Source organism: Pagrus major, chromosome 6, assembly GCF_040436345.1.
Source record: "Pagrus major chromosome 6, Pma_NU_1.0".
Lineage (NCBI taxonomy): Eukaryota > Metazoa > Chordata > Actinopteri > Spariformes > Sparidae > Pagrus > Pagrus major.
The window spans coordinates 10,845,724-10,865,833 of NC_133220.1; the positions used below are offsets into that span (position 1 = coordinate 10,845,724).

The 20,110-nt window shown below is 41.7% G+C and overlaps 1 protein-coding gene across 1 annotated transcript in view; it reads right to left on the reverse strand.

The window, feature by feature from the left end:
- nav1b (neuron navigator 1b) overlaps window positions 1-15,890 on the reverse strand; it is a 61,238-nt gene extending 45,348 nt beyond the window's left edge. The window contains exons 1-3 of the mRNA XM_073469305.1: window positions 15,124-15,890; window positions 14,802-14,890; window positions 6,473-7,207 (exon numbers count right to left, since the gene is read on the reverse strand). Of these exons, the coding sequence (XP_073325406.1) occupies window positions 6,473-7,207; window positions 14,802-14,890; window positions 15,124-15,890 (1,591 nt within the window). The remainder of the gene's footprint in view (window positions 1-6,472; window positions 7,208-14,801; window positions 14,891-15,123) is intronic.
- Between the last annotated feature and the right edge of the window lie 4,220 nt (window positions 15,891-20,110).

Sequence of the window (20,110 nt, forward strand, 5' to 3'; positions counted from 1 at the left end):
TGAGCATTATCTCAGAGTCATTCAGTTGAAGTTGAAAGGCTAACAATCAGCTGAACTGCAGCTAAAAGCATTTCACTGCAGGTCAGCTGATTTGGACGAGGTTGCGTGTGATGTAAAAGTGTCCAGTCAGTGGGTCATGACCATGGCAAATCAATATTACAGTACAATTAGGAGTCTTGTTGTGTTAGCTGTAACAAATGAGAGAAACCTCCCCGTCTCAAAAACACAAAGAGATGGGGGTTTTCCTCTGCAGTATGTGGAGGCAAAAACCCTTGGGGAGAAAGAAATTAACATTCGATGCATTAACTGTAATAGCTGGAGGAGAGGCGAAGATGTCAGGGGAACGCACGTCAAATAATGTGCTGCGTTTCATAAGAGGATGTTGAACTAATTCAGGGTGTGAATCGTAAGTGCCAATATCACACGCAAACATTTACATGCAGTTCACACATTCACAACACAATCTAACGCCCAACACTTGTGATATCCTATACGGTCCAAATCTGCAGTGAAGCTGAAGGCTTGTTTTAATACATGGTTTCTATAGCATAGAGCCAAAACACATACAATATATAGGCTCAGTGAGGAACCAGTAGATAGATTCTGGATACTACATATAGATGTATTGTAAATGTACAATATTGACAAGCACTGTAATGATTTACGAGTCTGTGTGAGATTATTGAAATGAGATATTGAGTTCATCTTAAATATTGGTGGAAACAAGTCTGGGCTCAGGTATGATTAGCTCTATTTCAACAAGAATTACATAATGCAATTTGATATATGTAGTAGAAACCCTGAGAAAAGTCATCTTAGTCCTATTTTTATTAATCTAATTGATGGAAGTTAACAGATCTGTCCTAAATCTTGTTTACTTATTCACTATTTACTATATAATACACACTTAAAGTGGCACTTTGTAGTTTTGGAGAAGAAATTCAAACTCAGAATTGTGATATTTACAATATTGATGAGTGACTGAATAAACAAGCTGTTTGAAGCTAGAAAGGTGGCAGGGTCTGCCACATATCAACAAAGTAAAACAGTATGAAATTGCGTTGTCCTTTAAAGTCAGTTTGTTTATTCAGTCATGAAAACACAGTTTGTTTATTTAGTTTGTATAAGCTTTTTGAAAATAAATCAATCCATTGAGAGCTTTCTTTTCTGGTTTCTTCCCCAAACCAAATAGTGCACTTTTAATAGTGAACTTCATATTGAAGAGTAATGTGAGATTTGTACACAAAATGATGATGATTGTTATTGGAGCTTTGAGTTATATTATATTCATCATGTTTATCTATTGTCTTTGTTGTTTGTGTCAGTACAGATGCCTCGTCTACTTCTTACCATATCTATCTACGGGTACAAATAATGTAATGTGACCTGTGTCATATTGCATTATGTGATTGTCAGCACGAATAAGATGTGACATCAACAAAATGACTCAAGTAATGGACAGTTTATATAGTGCAATATTATAATTCATGATATTATAATTACAGATGGGGAGGGATTAAAGACTTTAGCCAGTAGACCATTGTCCACTGTATTTTTCAGCATCTTTCAGTCTCCAGTAGTCAGAAATGTGCTCCATGTTCCACTCAAAGCAACAAAAACATCTAGTGAGCTTCTCTTTTCTAACTTCTCAACTTCTAGATGCTACAAGAATAAACGTTGGATATATTTTGGCAGAAAAATGAAATACACTGTCAATGAACATTTTAGGGACACAATCAGTATCAACCCCTTGTTGTACGATATGTTTACATCATTTCCTTATTATTTTTATAGAAAGTGTACCTGTGGTGGCTTTACGTTTCCTTCAAAAGGCATTTGTTGATGCAAATTAGTTGCATAAATGTACATTTTAGCCTCAGGGAGTCACCACCGCTCTCATCCAGCATATGCTGGGATAGGTACAGGCTTTCTAAAAGAGGTAATTATTTTAGTTTAGCTTATTTTAGTTTGGTTTGTGTAAGAAGAGAGGCATAGAATAACATCTACTAATGTCAAGGCTAACACAATAAAGTCCAACACTTGTTTAAGATGTAAAGAATACACATGAGTGAGTCTAGAATAAATCCTTTAGTCACTTCACATCTATAAACCCAACCAACCTAACCACAATTTCATTCTGGGATACTGCTAATTTACTTTGTGATAAATTCCTGGGAATAAACTCAAACAGGAATCCTGGACGCAGAGCACACATGTGAATCACATCTGTCTTGAGTATATACTGTATGCATTATGCACTGTGCAGTGACTGACAGTCCTCTGGCACGCTGCAGTGCAGCGATGTCGACGATACAGAGAGGGAAAACTCGGACACTGAAGCAGATGTGTATTGGGGAAGACCCATGAATGATGCAACACAGGAAGTGCTCTGTATAGAGAAAGTGCAGAGGCAGGCAGCTCAAGTATGGACAAATTAATTCTAAAGTATAGTTAAAAGCCCTTGGTCATTAACCTGAAAATCACTGCTAAGTCAACAGTGAACGTCCTACGTGTGGCACCAATTCATTGACACATCAGTTTAATTTCCACTCAAATTTCCATAAACACACAAAACGATCAGTGAGAGGACTGAGTGTCTTTATCAGCCTCTGCAGGTCATTTTATAGCCTGTTTTATTGGCGGTGGCTTTTCTTTTACCTCAAATAGAGCTTGAGTTTCTCACAATGGCTGAACCAGTGGAAAATAACTTCAACAAAAAGAAATGCACTAACAGTGATGTCAGAAAGAGTTAGAATTGGGAAATCAGCCACATTGATTGCTCCTGGTGAAAAGCAATCAAAATCATCCATTTTCAAAAGAAATCTTTCATGTGGTTCTTGGGCCACGAATACACTCTCTGTAAGCTGAAACAGCTGATCATTTTGCAGCTTTGGCTAATAGTTTAGTTCAAAATGGAAGCATGACATACCATTATCACATATGAATACCATATGGTACAAATGGTACGCCAGCAGATATCACTCGACTATGAGACCATTTATTACCTTCGCCAAAGAGGTAATGCTTTACTTGTGTTTGATGGTGGGTTGGTTGACTTGTCAGCAGGACATGAACTTGCATGAATCTCAACATAAAGTAAAATTCATCACTTTTTGTTCCTTTTTTTCGAGAGTCTGTGCACGCCACTGCCCGACAACCTCAAGATGGTGATTGATGTGGTGGGACCCCCTTGATTAACAGACATATCAACGTGGCAGATTTAACAAAATGCTTGCCCCTTTTCCTTTAAAACTTTCTCTAAGAAACAGGATTCCTTCTCTTCAGGACATCTGAAATTTTCTGGAGTACTTTCTCTTCTCCATTTATCTGTGCAGCTCTGACTCAATGAGGAGGACGGACGCAACAGAACAGTAGACTGCAGGCTGTAGTGAAAGTGGAAAAAGGGGTGAAACTTCATCATAAATCGGAAGAAAGGAGGAAACCGGGTTAGGGCAATGAAAAACGGGAGTCTCCCAGGATAACCGGGAGGGTTGGTAAGTGTGGTCTCGGCTCAGAATAGACTGTTAACTTTCGGTGTGGATCCAGATAAAGGGACATTTTCATGAATTTCTCTGGGAATACTGCATGGATCTTGATATCTGGTGTATTAAGATGGCTGGTATCTATGAGTGACTACCTCAAGGGAGTACTGGGCCTCGGCGGAGGTATGCGCTCTACCGGGTGTCATTCTAGTGTTTACAAATGTTACCTTTCCTTACACTGTGCCTTTAAGAGTCAACATTTAATGACCCTTGTATTCCGCATATTGTAATAATGCCATCTGATCGTTGCTTCACCCATATACCCAGATATCCACTGCTCCACTATGATTCCGGATAGCTGTAGGCCATCGCTACGTTTGATATCTTGCATGACAGATCACATATAATTACATCGAAATGAGGTTCACTCATCCCCTTTCTGTCTAGAGGAGAGTTGTTTTCCAGGAGTACTGCTGTCTGCACTACTCTGATCTTCTGCTTCCTTCATGAATATAAATCTAATGACCTAGAATCCATTTGTCATGTTACATTTATCATTTTGACGTGCATTTCAGGAAAATTATTTCAGGTTATAGTCTATATTCATTTATTACACAGCGGACAGTGCAAACTCAATAGCCCTGTGTGATGAGGAAGGAGTTGCAAGATTAACAAATCATAAAAAAAGCATGTAAAGTCAATTTGATCTAGATCTGGATTGAGGACGTTTTATTTTGTTTGGGTCTGCAGCCTTGTCTCGTGATGAGCCGGTGGCATGCGGCGTACCCGGATTGGATGACAGCCATGGTGCACAAACTTACATGGCGAGTTTAATAAATGGGCCCATTACTAAGTTGATGATTCTTGATGTCATAAACAACAAAGAAGCCCTCTATGGTCAGAAATAAAAGCATCCTTTCAGGGAGTTTATAATGAGACAAGCTGCAGAAGCAGAGTACAGATTAAGCATTAAACTAGCCTGAATTATACTGCAGACTATGAATAAAAAGATCTATTTACAGTAACAAGCTTCTCTACTGTACATGTGCAGTACAGTACACGGAGAACAAAAAACCTTCAGTCTAAAACTAAACAGTGTTCAGATGATGCAGCTGTGAATGTAAAACATATATATCACAATATAAAGACATCTTATCTGCTGATCAATCTAAGTCAATAATCGGTGTTGTGGCAGGTTCCCGCCTTTCCGTCACCATGCTGTGTTTCCATTTTGGTGGCTGTTTTCCATTTCATGGGCACAAAGCACTTGACTCGTGTCAAAGGCCCGCATGGGATTACCATCTTAAATGATGATAAATAATTCATCAAGATAATACACTCCCTTTTTGGGAAATAATGACTTTCAATTGATTTGGAAATGTCATGTAGGTCAAAATGCTACATTGAGAAGAAAAGATGTATCAGCCTGAGGCGTTCTGCTGCAAATTTTATGCAATTAGGTTAATAACGCAGACGTGGGTGTGGTGGCCGATCCCGCCGAGCTTTTAGAAATTTTGGTTGTGGTTGAACCCAGTGATGCCTTTCTGCTATCTGCTACCTTATTGTTTACAGTTCTTACTTAAAGTGTGACTAACATGAGTGATAGACGTCCATACAGGCTAATGAGGCATGGAGAGCAGATTAAATCACCACAGATGTGTTCATTAAGATGCACCAGAGAACATGCTCTCCTGATGATACTGGAGCAATGGAATAACAAATGCGTTAAACGCTTGTTGATGACATGCCTGAACCACATGTGTCAATGATTGGATTTTAGGAAAATTAGTTAATGCATTAGTGCAATTAGCATGAATGAGTGATAAACACACACTTCAATTATAATCTTTAAATTCTTTAAAACCTTTTTTCAAAAAAAATGTAATCAGAAACCCAAATCTAAACCCTTCTGCAAAATGTTCAGCCTCTGCAAAACAAATTTTCTACCCAATAATGACTAAAATGGCCAATAGATTTAAGGACTAAACAGTAAAACAACTAAACTGTAAGATATCCAATAACCTTAGAGGAAAAATTGAGAGCATAACTGGATTTTAATTGTAATGCATCTAAATTTTGGGTAAAAACAAGGATACCTTCTCCCGTCACGTGACCAAAATAAGAAACATACCACACCTGCCATTAAACAAGGAGGCATGCTTTAATATTCAAAGGAAAACAAGCCAAAAATGATGAAGTCATCTGAATTGCAATGACCATTACACGATCAATACCCTTAATATTCATCAAGCCCATCCTATTGATAAACCTGACCTACACCTCCAGAGAGAAAGCCATTTTCTCTGCCATTAAACCGTTGTAGTAGACGGGGTGTGAACCATCTGTCATGGCTCTACAGATGAATGGAGCTGGGAGGAGGCAAAATACGTGTCTGTGTGCCTGAAATGAATTCAATATGGCATGCCGTCTTCCCCATCTCTCTTTTGGGAAGCGTACGTGGAGCAGCGGATGGACCCTCGAGTGCATCGGCACATGTTGCAGCAAACGAGAGCTTTACAAAGGAGATCAGCGTGCTGGTAATAATCCCCAAACCCCTCAGGCTTTTTTTCATGCAATCAGCCGGCAATGCTGTAACAGGGAAGCAAGCATATTTCTCACAATCAACGGCACCGAGCCTCAGACACCTGAGCGACATGCTGGAGGAATAGGAACAATAGAGCATCACTGAAGCTTTGGTTTTCTACTAAACATTCAGCTTTAAATGTCAAACTGATGCAGCAATCAATGAAACAATAAGAGGAGGAGCATGCTTTGCAAGCACAACAAGGACGTCTTCCTTTTTTTTCCCCTCAGAGCTGCATAAAATCCGCTCAGGGGGAATGTGGGTCTGCAGCAGGAAGCAGGTGCCGTATGGTGGCTGAATCAAAGGGGGCGTGCTGCCGAGAAATCGTACAAGCGGGGCGTTCGGGTTGTAGCACATGGCGGCTGCACGTACTGTAGAGGTGTCAAGACTTCCCTGCCGTACTCACCCAACATCTGACTGAAGAGCAGTTGCTCCAGGTCGCCCAGCACTGTCACCACCAGTTCTGGGTCCACCTTCAGGAAGGGCTTGTCTCCCCCTTCCTCTCCCTGGCCTTTGGAACCGGACTCCCCTCCGGCTCCGGCTCCCTGCTTCTTACCGTTGGCCTTGGCCTTGCTGGACAGGATCTCGTCATCTGACTTGCCATCCTCAGGTGCCTTGCTCAGGGGCTTCACCTCAGCGTAAGGACCACGAGGAATGCGACTCTGCTTGCTCAGAGCAGACGGAGCAGCCAGAGGGCTGAAGGGCTTGGGTTTGCCCTGGAACAGCGAGTGTTCAGATTTGGATAGATTTCTAGAGAGGGGGGCACCTCCTCCGGCAGTGCTGCCACCCCCTGCCGTCTTTGGCTTACCCATCTTGGTCTGTCCTGCTCCGGGCTTGGCCATGTCATCGCACCACTTGGGCTCATAGAGGTGTAACTTCTTCTCAGCATCAGTGAGTACAGCCAGGTTTGTCATAGACCTCTGCTTGCGGAGATTGGAGGGCACTGGTAGCCTGCCGTCAGAGCTACCCGGCCGGTAAACCTTCAGCTCACCCCGCTGTGTGCTCTGGGGCACACCAGACTTGGCCCTCTTTGCTGCCATACCAACTCCTTTGCCATCTGCTTGGCCGTATGCCTTTGTGCTATCCGTCCTTTCCATCTTCAAATCTCCTCTGCCTCTCACACTATTTCCAAGCATGCCTCCTGCATGAGACCATATAGAAAAGCATCAGCAAGGGAGAAAACAGGCTTCCTTATCAATCCCTTTTTCCTTAAAAAAAAAAACAAAGCAATCCTGCAGCCTTGTCTTTCTTCCCTCTGCCTCCTTCTCTTCTTCTCTGGTCCTGTCAGGCTGCTGCAGCTGCAGCTGTTGCAGTGCTGCCCAGGCACTCCCTTTCTCTCCTTCCCTCTGCTTTCCTCCGTTTTTTCCACACTCCTCCCTTCAGCACACCCTCCTGCCGCTGAACCGCGCAGCAGCGGAATGACAGCGGCGGCAGACGCAACAACGCTCCCTCCTCCCTCCTCCCCCTTCGCTTTCTGCTGCCTCTCCCTCGCCTCCGACTTCCCTCCCATCCTCCCTCCTCCTTCCCCTCGTTTTCCCTTCATTTAAAGATGCTTCGCCGTGCCTCAGCAGAATATGTGAAATGCAAGAAAGCGATGAGAAAATGATCATCTGTGGCTTTCAGAACCAGGCACCATTCCCCTCGAACACACCACGTTTTTCCCACCATCTCCTCTGCTTCCTTTGTTCTTCCCCCTCCCCCTCCCTCACCTCCAGTGTTGCCTGTTCAGTACACTCAACATGATGCTTGATTTGTGTGATAGTGGACGTGTTATTACTGTGAGCGCGTACATGTTTAGATATGTAATTACACACCGTAGCGTATATTATTACCACTGTCAAAAGCCACCACAATGCAACAACTGGAGCATCCAGATTATCTCTTGATCCTGTCTGAGCTTCCTTGTGATATCAGTTCCAGATTTACAGATGGATAAATCAAATGCTTAAAATCAGCTCTGTGTTGCCCTGCTATAAATAGACAACCTTACTCTCGTCATCTAATATCAACAATCCTGACATAGACGTTAAAAGGTAATGCGCATAACGTGATGTTCTGTAGAACTAACAAGTAAATTGGGTGGTTTTGGTCCACTTCTCGATAAAGGAGTAGAGAGAAAAATTGGCTTGAAATCCTAAAAAGTGTATCAGCCAAATCGGTGACTTCACTTCAGCAGACTGAGCGAGCGACAAGATGTGCCAGTGTAAGCAAGTAACACACCCAAAACCACACTTTGGAAATATCTTCAAATCGGTGTAAGACTCATGTACACACGAACGCACACGGACACGCACGGGATTGTGTCAAATTGAAATTCCAGTCACATTGTTTTGAGGCAGGGATTTTTGCAAACATATGACTATAATCATCTATTTCAGATATTCCACTCCGCCGTCTCTCAGGAGGATTGAGGAGGCTCCGCAGCGCTCGCATGCAGCGCTGCTCCATGGAAACCACCCTCTCTCATCGCCTGCATGTCATCTGCAGCAGACCTCTCTGCTGTGCACAAACACAGCTGCCAAAGAAACATTTACCTTTTCCATAAACTGCTGTTACACAACCCCTGTGCTCTACAAAATAAAAACCATGCAAATGCAATGCTGGTGAATAGTTTATTTTCAGTTCTTATTAAGTAGATGAGTGAGTGGATGGTTGCTCTTTTCCATAACACAGCATGACTGAACACAAGCATGCTAGATGGTGCAAATCCAATGGATATGATTGACCTGCTAGCTACAATAGCCCCAGGGTACGACTCTAACGCTCACAATGGGGTTCGCAGTACACTTCACTGACTTTTTTATTTTGGTTTCAGGGCACCTGCGGTGGCCCGTGGACCAGTGAGGTTGTTTGATCTGGCAATTAGTTCCTGGAAACAATGTCGTGTCTTGTTCCTTCTCATCACGAGGTCCAGGGCTCCCCTGCTGACTCTGGATCACTGACGGAGACCTTTACTCCCATGATGCAGTGAATAGCTCATTTGTTTTGGAACGTGGGGATTTCTTAATGAATCATAGGATAACAAATTCCAGCGTGCCAAATTTTTGCAAGACTTAGATGATTTCATAGGACATCTGTGCGAACCAACACCTCCTTTTTGGAGTTTATACTTTATCATCTAGATTTTAGTGGCTCTAGTAATGGCATGTTTACATGAACACTCATATTTTTACTATTAATCAGTTTATGACAATATTCCAAATTTAATACAGGTCATGTAAACAGCATATTCTGTTGGATATTTTGCATAAGGCCTAACTCCAAATGTAGCTTTTTTTCAGAACAAAACAAAAGGCGGATTCTGCTCTGATCCGAAGCTGTTAAACCGACAGGAGCCCAGAGATGAGTTTTTTACTTAAAGTGGATTTATCTTCACTCCCATTTATCAACCTGACTGCATTGCAGTACATAAAACACCGTAGATGACCTCGGACACAACCTCTTGCCCGTTTTACAATCAGCTCTGTGCATTACCTAGCTAACAGTTTGTAAGCCTTGGTTGGCGTTACATGCACAAAAGAAAAAGCCCACATTTCTGGTTGGAAGGATAAACACAGCTACTTTTCAACACTAATAATGACTTCCATAAAAACAGCTTTTTTTTTTTGGGATATGCACAAAAATCACAACGCTGACCTTTTAAAGATGGTGATTGGAGAAATGAAAGAGGGCGGCTGTGGTGGTTTGCATGACTGCATGTTCATGGGAACTTGGTGGGATATTCATTTTTGTTGGCCATGTTGACGGCTTTGTTGGAATATTGTCTTTTTTGGTTTAGATCAAAATATCTCAACAACAAAATTTGATGGGTAAAACGTTTCTACAGACATTCAAGGTCCCTTGTGGAGGAATCTTCCTGATTATGGTGACATTTAGTTTTTTCCACCAGATTTGCCACTAAATCTGGTACACATATGTCCCTAGAGCATAAATGCTAATGACTTTAGTGATCCCTTGACTCCTCTTTTAGCGCCAACAGAAGGTTAACATTTGTGGTCTTGAGTTAAATGTCCCTTAAACTTCTGGACAGATTCAAAGAAATACTGATTCTGTAAATATGACAGCAGAAACATCACCACCACTTCTCAGGACTAAGAAGGGTGGGGCTGCATCTTTCATTTGCTTTCCTTCACATCTGGGTCTGATTCTCTCTCTCCAACTGGCCATCTGAGTAACATTGTGTGTGTGTGTGTGTGTGTGTGTGTGTGTGTGTGTGGGTGCGTGCATGTGTGTGTGTGCTATGACAGGCCAGCTACACAGCTGCCTGTTCCCTGGACAGCACATGTATCCATCCCAGCTGCTATAATGCAGCAGATTCAAGAATGTCTGGGAGACTTCCACACGTGCTCAAAGGGGGAAACCCACAGATAACATCAATGTTAATGTGCACACGGTCACATGAAGGTTGAAGAATCGTGTCAAAGGAACATGTAAAGATCATGCTTGTGCACGAGGTTGAAGTCATGTGGTAATTATTCAGATAATTAAACTCGTAAAAAGCGATCTAATAAAATCATTGTGTTTGCTGGAATGAGATCAGCCCGAGGGAAGAAGACTGACCTGAACACTTACTCAAGTTTTCTCACTAAACTTCCCTTCATGTGCTCAGCAAGAGTCTATTGATGATGACGTCAAGCAGCTGGAAGTGATAGCAAAGGTAAAGCCATCTTGTCTGAGTTTAAACATGTGCACGAGTGATTAATTTGCGGTTTTTGTTTTAATCCTGGAGCAGTGAGTCTCCCTACCATGAAACTTTAGTCATTTTCAAAGTACAGTAAGATTTCTCACCAGAGATCCTCACCGAGCTTTAGTTTCTGCAGATGTTTCCACTGAATGTCATGAAAGCAACCATATTTTTAATCTTCCAGCAAATTTGTAGTTGAAGCCGGATGACGGCTCACAAAGACACATCTCTCTGCTCTCCGGTCAAAAACAGAATTTAAGCGTCCCTCCGGTCCGTCCAGCAGGGACATGAAGAACTCCCAGACAGGAGGTGAAAGTCGATCCTCCGCATCAAACCACTCAATCTCTCAGTCCTGCATCTGTCCACCCTCGGCTAGGACCACTCAGCCTCCGGTCTCTCCCTGAGGAGGCTGCCTGGAGGCTGTCAGCCCTCCGAGTCATTAAGATAATTAAGAAGACAGTTAAAGGATTTTATCACAGCCCCCAGCAATTATATCTGCATGTTGGGTGACAAATATGAATCAGGCATGTTAGCCAAAATGACTTCTTGTCATGTAATTCAGGCTTGTAATTTAGGTTTTGAACATAATACTTCAGACACTGCTTGCCATTTAGTTTTCACTATGAATTAACAACTTCAATTATAGATCAGTCATTAATTTAAACAGACAGATGCTAATTGCTAGCAGGTAGTGTTTTAGTGCTGACAGACTATTTGTAAACACAGTCATTTAATTGATTATAATGTCAATTAATTACTACATTTCACTTGATAGTACACTTTAATTTGTTTTAATTACTCCTCTTAGCCATGCTGGAGCTAGTCCAGAACTTTTTATAACTGATTATCTGTCAAACTAATGACATTGCCATCAGCCTCATAGTTGTTTAATGCTGCTGGACTGTGGATTTCTTTGTGAAGGGCTCGGGTCAGATTTTCAGTCCAAAACAGTCCAAAGCATCTGACTTTATGCAAGTTCTCGACTGCATCTCTCTTCTCCGCTAACAGAGAGCAACAGTAGCTAACGTTAGTTTAGAAATGGAGTCTGCTAACAGAAACTAACAACCAGCTTCTAGCAAAGCACAGAAGTTCCACAGAGCCTCTAAATTAGTTTTATATACTGTTAGCCATGCTGGTCCTTAACATTATGATGTATTATGACTAAATATAGGTCAAACTAATTATGTTTGCATCAGTTGTACGATGCATTTAGTGCTAATTCTCAAATGTAAGCATGCTACCACGCTAAAATATAAGGCGAACTCATCCTGACAATTCTAGCTTCCTGATGTTAGCATTTAGCTCGAAGCACCACTGTGTCTAACTGTGTCTGTCGCTCTTCCGACTTTGTTTTGTTCGTGAGCTTTTAAGTAGTAATGTAGAAAGAACAATGACACTACAAAGACGTGTTGTATTTGACGGTTAATGCTAGTAGATAACTTTTTAACTAGTCCAGGTCACTCGTCTGGACAGCAACTAACAGTTACAACCAAATATATCAAATTACACGTGAGCAAAACTTGATATATGTGAATTAATATAAACTTTCTTACCACCAGTCGAACATTTTCTTTTGTCCACACCGTTTCTGCATATATGACGTCAAAGTCGGCAAGTCATGTACCAACATTTTTGCTGACTTTTAGCATTTTTGTTGAGTTTTTGTGAGTTTTCCTTGCCGGGAACTAATTTTTCCGATTATTCCATCACCACCTGAATGCACTACAAGTAGGACACTAAAGAACTTCTCGCCCTGCTGTAAACCCAGTCCTGTTTATTTTTCAATATTTTATTTGAGCATCTGAAAAGATGATCAGAAGTGTGTGTTTAATGTTTGATGGGTATATTTCTGTTACTTGTTTGAGGTCTGGAAAGTTCTTGTTCTGTCTCCAACATGACAGCAGGTTTTAACATTAAATGATGCTGAAACGACGAGGCTTCTGGAAAAACATCCAACTCAACAAACACGTTTAAGTATTAATTCTGTTTTGTGGTCACGGCTGTCCTCCCTGAGGAGAGTGTCCGCTTACTTACTAACATCAATATCACTTACAGTATTAGAGTTGATCTTTATGTAAATCTCTCGTTAATTGGAATTAATTGACTGAATTTCTTGTGGTTTTATCTGCTTCTGGAGGATCGGCTTCACTCAGCGAGTTTCTTAAAATAATGAAATATTGACCAAGCAAACACAGGGTGTCCAAGCAACAAGATGTTTGAGGAACGGAGTTGTTGCAGGCTTCAGAGCAAACACAACATTCCACTTTTAATGTTTAACGCAGCACTGACAGGATGATGTATATATAATTACAATGGCGCACCAGAGACGGACACATTTGAGAAACAGCGCAACATTAACAGAGCTGTGTGATTTGAGAGAAACGCTCGCTGCCAAGAGTCTGTGTTTTCCCACATAAAGAAAGAAAGGAAGTATTTCAGGAAATCCTGATGCACATAACAGGTGGTGCTTACAGTATGAAGCTTTCGTTGTGAGTTGGCAGGAGCTCTGGTGAGAACAACTGTCGCGCTGAACAGAGTCCAGTGTCAACATTTAGCCATATTAAAGCCTGGGTGTTACAGGATGCAATATAATATAATTGGAAAAACAGGGTTTTGCATACCTTACTGGGTGAACTCTGTGAACTGAGTGAAAAAGTCTGTTTTTTTCCAAATTTTAAGTGACTTGTCCTCGCAGAGGTAGGACGAGTACGTCTCAAGGACAAAGGGTGAATTGAATTATTAAGTCGACAAAGTGATTAAACTTTATAGACCGCCTGCTCTTAAATTTAAAGATCCTGGATGATAACCTTCAGATTTCACCTGTTTTATCTTTGAGCATCAGAGTTAGTGCTTATTAGAAGGTTTACAGCAGTGATTCTCAACTTTTTTGGCCTTTGACTTCTTAAAAACTTTACACGACCCCCTGAATATGTCTTAGCTGTGGATGCTTCTTTTTTTTAAATGTATTTTTAGGGATTTTAATTGGACAGCTGATATAGAGAGATAACAAGGGGAGGGAAATTAGACATCCCAAACTGGGGATGTTGCATTTTGTGGATAAATTCAACCCAAAATGAATATTCAGTCATTATTTACTCAGCCTCATGCCGATGGAAAGTTTGCTTCAAAGGAGAACAGCATTGCAGCATTCTCATAAACAGCAGAAGTGGACGGGGACTTGTTTTAAAATGTAAAAAAAAAACTAAATAAAATGGCTCCATACAGCTCATCTGGCTTAATCCAAGTCTCTGGAAGCCCACGTGTGACGTGTGCTGACATGTGGTCGAGCTCATGCACACACTTCAGATGGGTTGCACGCTAACACGTTTAGCTTAGCAGCTGCAGTGAATATATCGGCTTTATAAAGGGTGTAAATAATGTCAAATCAATCTGGGATCTTCGGGCTGCTGGAGACTTTTCCTCGTGTCATGTGCTATTCACTTCCTCCCTTTGTCCTTTTCCTGCCTTTCTTTCCTGTTCACCTGTGTTTCATTTGTTAATTGTCTATTAGCGCCGGTGTTTTTCTCTTTCTCTTTGTCAGTTTGTCTCTTCTGTTTCCCAGCGTCAGTCCTGTGTCTCCTGTGTTCCTCGTATTCCTTGTGTTCCTCCCAGTGCTTCTTTGGTTTGTGCCTTTTTTTAGTTTCTGTATTTCTTGTACATGCCCCTGCCTGCTTCCTTTGTTTTTGTTTCCTTTTATTCCCAGCTTTTTGGTGACTTCCTTTTGTATTTCCGATAGACCTCAGCTGTGTTATTAAAGCTCACCTTTTGTTCTTTACCCTGCCTGCCTCCTGAGTGTCTTGTGTTTGGGTCCTCACTATTTGTGCTACACGTAACAATACACTGGAAAAGCTGTAAGGAGCCATTCAGTGTTTAATGTAATAATCCCCAGATGCCTGAGGAAGAAGAATTTTCAGTGTTTCCCTTCCAATCACCCTTTGACCCGTTTGATCAGACGATACATCCTGGTTGAGAACGACTGCTTTAGAGCATCAGGTGTGTCTGTATTCCCGGGTTGAAAAAGATCAGTGGGAGGAGATTCAAAGAGACTCACCAAAATCGTCACAGCAGACCTCCATGGAGTCAGAGGAACAGTCACTAAGATCGTCAAGGGAGGCATCTTGGTCCTCGTGGACCTGAAACCTGCAGGAACAGAGACAAACAATTTAATGGTCTAAGAAACAAACAAAAAGCAGATTAAATTTTGAGTACATGCAACGTAAATTGGACAACACTCTTTTTAAAACAGATGGTTACTTATAAAAGGCATGGGAAGCCCTGAGGCTGCATCGTATTCGACGTGTCCTAAAAATAAACTGCAGTTTGTTCTTTTACTGCTCATCTCCCCATCTTTAAAGATGAAACACTGCCCTCACCTGAACCTGAAGGGAGCAACAGCCGCCATGTTGACTCTTCCTGGCTCACTCCCTCTGCGCTTCATGTTGAATGGTGGATGAGAAGACTTTGGTTTGTTACTGGACACCTCTCGCAGGTTGGAGACGTTCCTCACCTCTCTTTGGTTGTTGCCCATTCCAGCTGAAGACACGCCTGATATCACATTCCCATTAGCACCTTTAGTATACATGAGACGTCCTCTTCCGTGGCCTAACTGGACAGTAGCAGAGAGTCGGCACAAGGCGTCCTCCTCAGCCGCGTTGTCCACATTGCTCAGCCGATATTTTCCAAAGGTCCAGTTCTTGTTGGTGGTTCGTCTCAACTGGAGGTCTCGCAAAGCCTTGTGGGTCAGCGTGCTGGTGCGGAGGTCCAGTGTGTCTTTGGAGCGTGGGACTTCTCTCTTTGGTATCTGAGGGCTGCTGTACGCCGAGCACGTGCCGTCGGTTCGCTCCGTAGCTGCGGGGCTTCGGTGAGAATACACGGCGGCTTTCTGCTGCAGCAGGTGGTTCTTTAAAGCTGCACCTCTCAGCAGCTCTGAAGGAGTCGAGGAAGCAGAGGATGAAGGGTAGGAGGGTCGTCTTTTGGCGGCGTGCTGATACTGCGCTGTGGGGTTGGGGGGGCCACCGTATTGTTGTTTGGGGTCCATCTTGGAGAGAGGCATCATGCTTCGAGGTAAAGGCAGACTCGAGCTGACACCTGCGTCGCTCTGACTTTGAGATATGACTTTGATATTCACTCCGCCGCTCATGGTTGGTCAGAGGAAGTGGACTGAGATCTGGAAAAGAAAGCAACAAATCAACTTTAGCGCAAAAAATCTTAGAATACACATTTCTTAATACGTTTACAGGGCATCTCTGGTCAAGACCATTTATTTCCTGTAGTCTGCGCTGGGTGACACTCTTTGTGTGAAGCTAAGCTAACTGGTTGTAGCAGCTGCTGGTTGTGTTTTCGTTTTTTAACATTCAGCCATGAGAACGGTACCAATCTTCCCATCTAACTTTTTCCAAGAAAGCAAATACGTATATTTTCCAAAATGTCTCATATTTCCTTTAAGTCCAAACACTGACAGAGCCAACATGACACCGACACTGGCAAGCTTGTGGTATGCAGGTCTACATATAAAGCACTTGTTATCTGAAGGCTGTGGACATCCATCCCTGCTGTATACTGTATGATTGATAACAAGCTTTTATGTAAGATTAATACTGTAGGAACTACGGTGAAACAGCTGCGCATTCCAGGGTGTCTGCCTCCACCACAGAGGTACTGACTGAAATGAGTGGGAAAGGAGAAAGAGGAGAAGATGGTTTGAGGGGAGCGGCCATTAAACCATTACGTATCAGTTACAGCATCAAAGTAGCCAAAAGGTCTGAGATCCAGATTAGTCACAAGTTTTAAATTCTCCAACTGGGAGAACGACTGAGATCAAGAAAGTGAGTGAAACTTGATGAAACTATATAAAATGCTGATTTGGTGTTTTTTTTAGACGCACCAAGAGGGAAAGAGAAGCAGCTGATGTAAGGCAAAAATAAATCAGAAAGGTTGAATAAGGGTTAAAAGACACCGAGAATGAATCTAAATTAAATTGGAATTAAAATCAGATTAAAAAGAATCAAAGAGCACAACAAAAATCAATCAGAGCCTCAGTCGCCTCTAAAAAGGGACCATATGTTTCGACAGCTTTGCCTAATGTATTCCTGCTCCTCCTGCCACAACCTCCAGCGAGACATGCTGTGAAAGCCAGTGTCAGACTGACACCACTTGGCACATGCAGCAGGAGAACGGCTCCTTTCAGGCCGTGCCAACACCGGCTGTCCCCACCCCGGCCCTGCAGACACCACCTCTCACTCCACAGATATAGTGGTGGGGGCCTTCATCGGTCCACCACCTCCATCACCTCCATCCTACCTCATCTAAGGCTGATAACTGAAACACTGAAACATGAACTTGAACAACTTAGTTTCTTGTTAATAAATGTCACTTTTCACCTGAATGCATAAAAAAAACAACATCTTCTACTAGTGATTATCAAGATATACTCCTCCGTACCTCTTTATATTCATTACATTGTCCTTGTGTGAAGTTTAAATATTCTAATTCTGCTACTTAAGATTACTAGTTGCACAATATGTTGTTATCGTGTCTCTAAAGCTCCTGTCAGACATTGTTATGGAAATGTGATGGAAATGGAACAGTTACTTTAATGGAAACGTCAAAAAGGCAGTTGGAGTCGAAGGTTGTCAAAATTTCTTTAACACTTCCAACAGAAATGTCTGAATTGAATGTGAGGTAGAGCTCAAATGATCATAATTAATAAGTTGCTCTAAAACTTATTCTGCAAGTTTCATAACCGATTCATCGTTTGAGTCATTTTTCAAGCAAAGAACATTTTCTTCTTCTTAAATGTGTATTCGCTGCTTTTCATTTTTTTTTATTATTGTAAATTCAACATTGTTGGGTTTTATACAAGGGAGTCTGCAGATAACTTTCTCAATGTGTTTGTATGTCGACAGATAAAAGCTGCAGGAAGCGTTAACTTCCTGTCCATTTTGCTTAACAATCCCCTCCCCCCTCTCTCCGTCATAGCATTTGCACAACTCTTTCTTTCCTGTTGTTTTTGGAGGCAGCTCTCTTTGCCTGCTTTCTTTTCTTCAAGCGTTTTTCATCACTTGTTCGGTAGTATAATCCGTCACCAGGAGCTCTTGAGTTGTAAGCGTTCCCTGATCTGTCATTGTTGTGCAGTGTAGGTACCAGAACATGAGGATCCTGCTCTCTGAGTGTTGCCTGAGCAGACAGGACCACCTCTTTATGGAGTTCTCTGTCCTGATTGGATAACGTGGGCAGGGATACCAGATCATTTCTTTACTCTTTGCGGAGGAGAGGTGTGTTACTGACCAAACACTCACACCAACTATCGAGCTATAAAACACTTAATTTAATACGAAAATAAATCTTACAGCAGCTTTAGTTGATAAAAATGATCATATGTTGCAGCCCTAACATTAGATTTATTTGTTATTTAAAGGATCCCCGTTAGCTGATGCCATGGCAATCAGCTAATCTTAATAATAAAGATAAGATATAAAGGTTATTGAAAAACATTGCAATCTAAGCCCTTAATATGAAAATGATACGACTATACTTCTATGTAGTCTTTTCATGTGACACCTTATGTAAGTCCTGCAAGAGGATTCCTCTTCTGTTGCTTTCCCTGTTGTTTCTCCCATTTTCCCCAAAGCGTGAGCACAGAGTGTCGTATGATGTACGGACTGTAAAGCCCTCTCAGACAAAACTCTGATTTTGTGCTACACGCTTTATATAAATAAACCTCGACTGTCTACTTTTTCATCATCTTCAATGGCTGAAGATGCTGATCGCTAAAGTAAAATCTACAATAATCACGTCTGCGTCCCTGTGTGCTCTCATCCTTTAAATATCCTCCTCCTCATGCCTTATTTATAAAGTGAAGTGAAGCCTTGAGACAACCTGACGTGCATGACAAAGACTGCTTCACACAAACACACAACACACACACACACACACAGACATACATGTAAATAACACAAGTGTGTGCGAGGTTTACAGAACAGGGAATTACATCTTATTAGAGCTGCAACGATTAATTGTTTAGGTGTCAACTTTTGAATTAAATGCTTGATAATTGATTCATCAGTTTAAGTAATCTTTTAAGAAAAAGGTCAAAATTCCAATTTATTTATGCAAATATTTTCTGTTTTGTTTTACTCCTCCATGACAATAAGCTGAATATCTTTGGGTTGTGGACAAAACAAGACATTTGAGGACATCTTCTTGGGCTTTGGGAAACACTGATGGACATTTTTCATCCTTTTCTGATATTTTATAGACCAAATAACTACATTCAAGGTGATATGGTTGAAATCGAAGTTACAAGAAGAAAATTTATTTTTTTCCAGCATTGAGACAAAAAAACTGCAATATTTGAACGTAATTTACTCGTCTAATCATCCATTTGGACAACACATTTTTTTACAGAGATAACAGTATTTATTTATTCATATTGTGTTGCAATTCTACTGAATGTTAAAAAAAGAAAATACTGAATTTCAACCTGTAAGCACAATCAATGTTCTCTGCAAGAGCTTAATGAGATAAGATGTGTTTGTCTTACCTGAGTAAATAAATGTCCGACATTACTCTTCAGCAGAGAGACAATAAGACGACAGTGCGGTGAAGACTCAGACGGGCTACACTTAACAGTATGATGCAGCTTACAGTAATACAATTTAGACCCACGTGCTGCTTTAAAGTGAGGAGGGGGGGTGGGATCGATGCTGGACGACAGCAAGCCTGCGAGAAAGACTGAAGGGAAACTACATGTCTTCACATCTTCACACACACTGGTGTCACTGTCACACACACACACATTCCACCCATTATGTACAGATATATTAGTGACTCACACTTCGATCTTTCTCTGGTGACATCATGCTTTGTCTTCCCCCCCGGGGCTCGTGTTTCTGTGACAGTCTGAATGAGACTTTGAGCTCCTTTCTTACATGCCGGCCATTCAACGTGCCAGCATCAAAGCATCCAGCCAGCAGCGAACGAGTAGCTAAAACTGCCCAAGTCTTCCAGGCCTATAATCAGCCCGAGGGCCAGACTAAAGATACTCGCACAGACCAACAACATGTCGGCTCACTTTCCTCTGGTGGAGTCTCCAGTTCTGCAGCGTCTGTTTTCTAAATGCTATAAATCCATTTTGGAAGAAACAAGACGTCAGTGTTAAAATGTAATTGACCAAATCTGGAAATCATCACCACTCGGGGAACTGTTTCAGGGCTTGTGAATCATTCTGTAATTTTCATTTCGTGCCAAAAGTCATCTTGCGAGGTGCCACCTTATAAAACAGCAAACGTTTTCTTTCACTTGCAGATATTTTGCAGAGCTGAATGTGACCCTGCTGTTTCTCTGCTCCAGTTTCTCTCC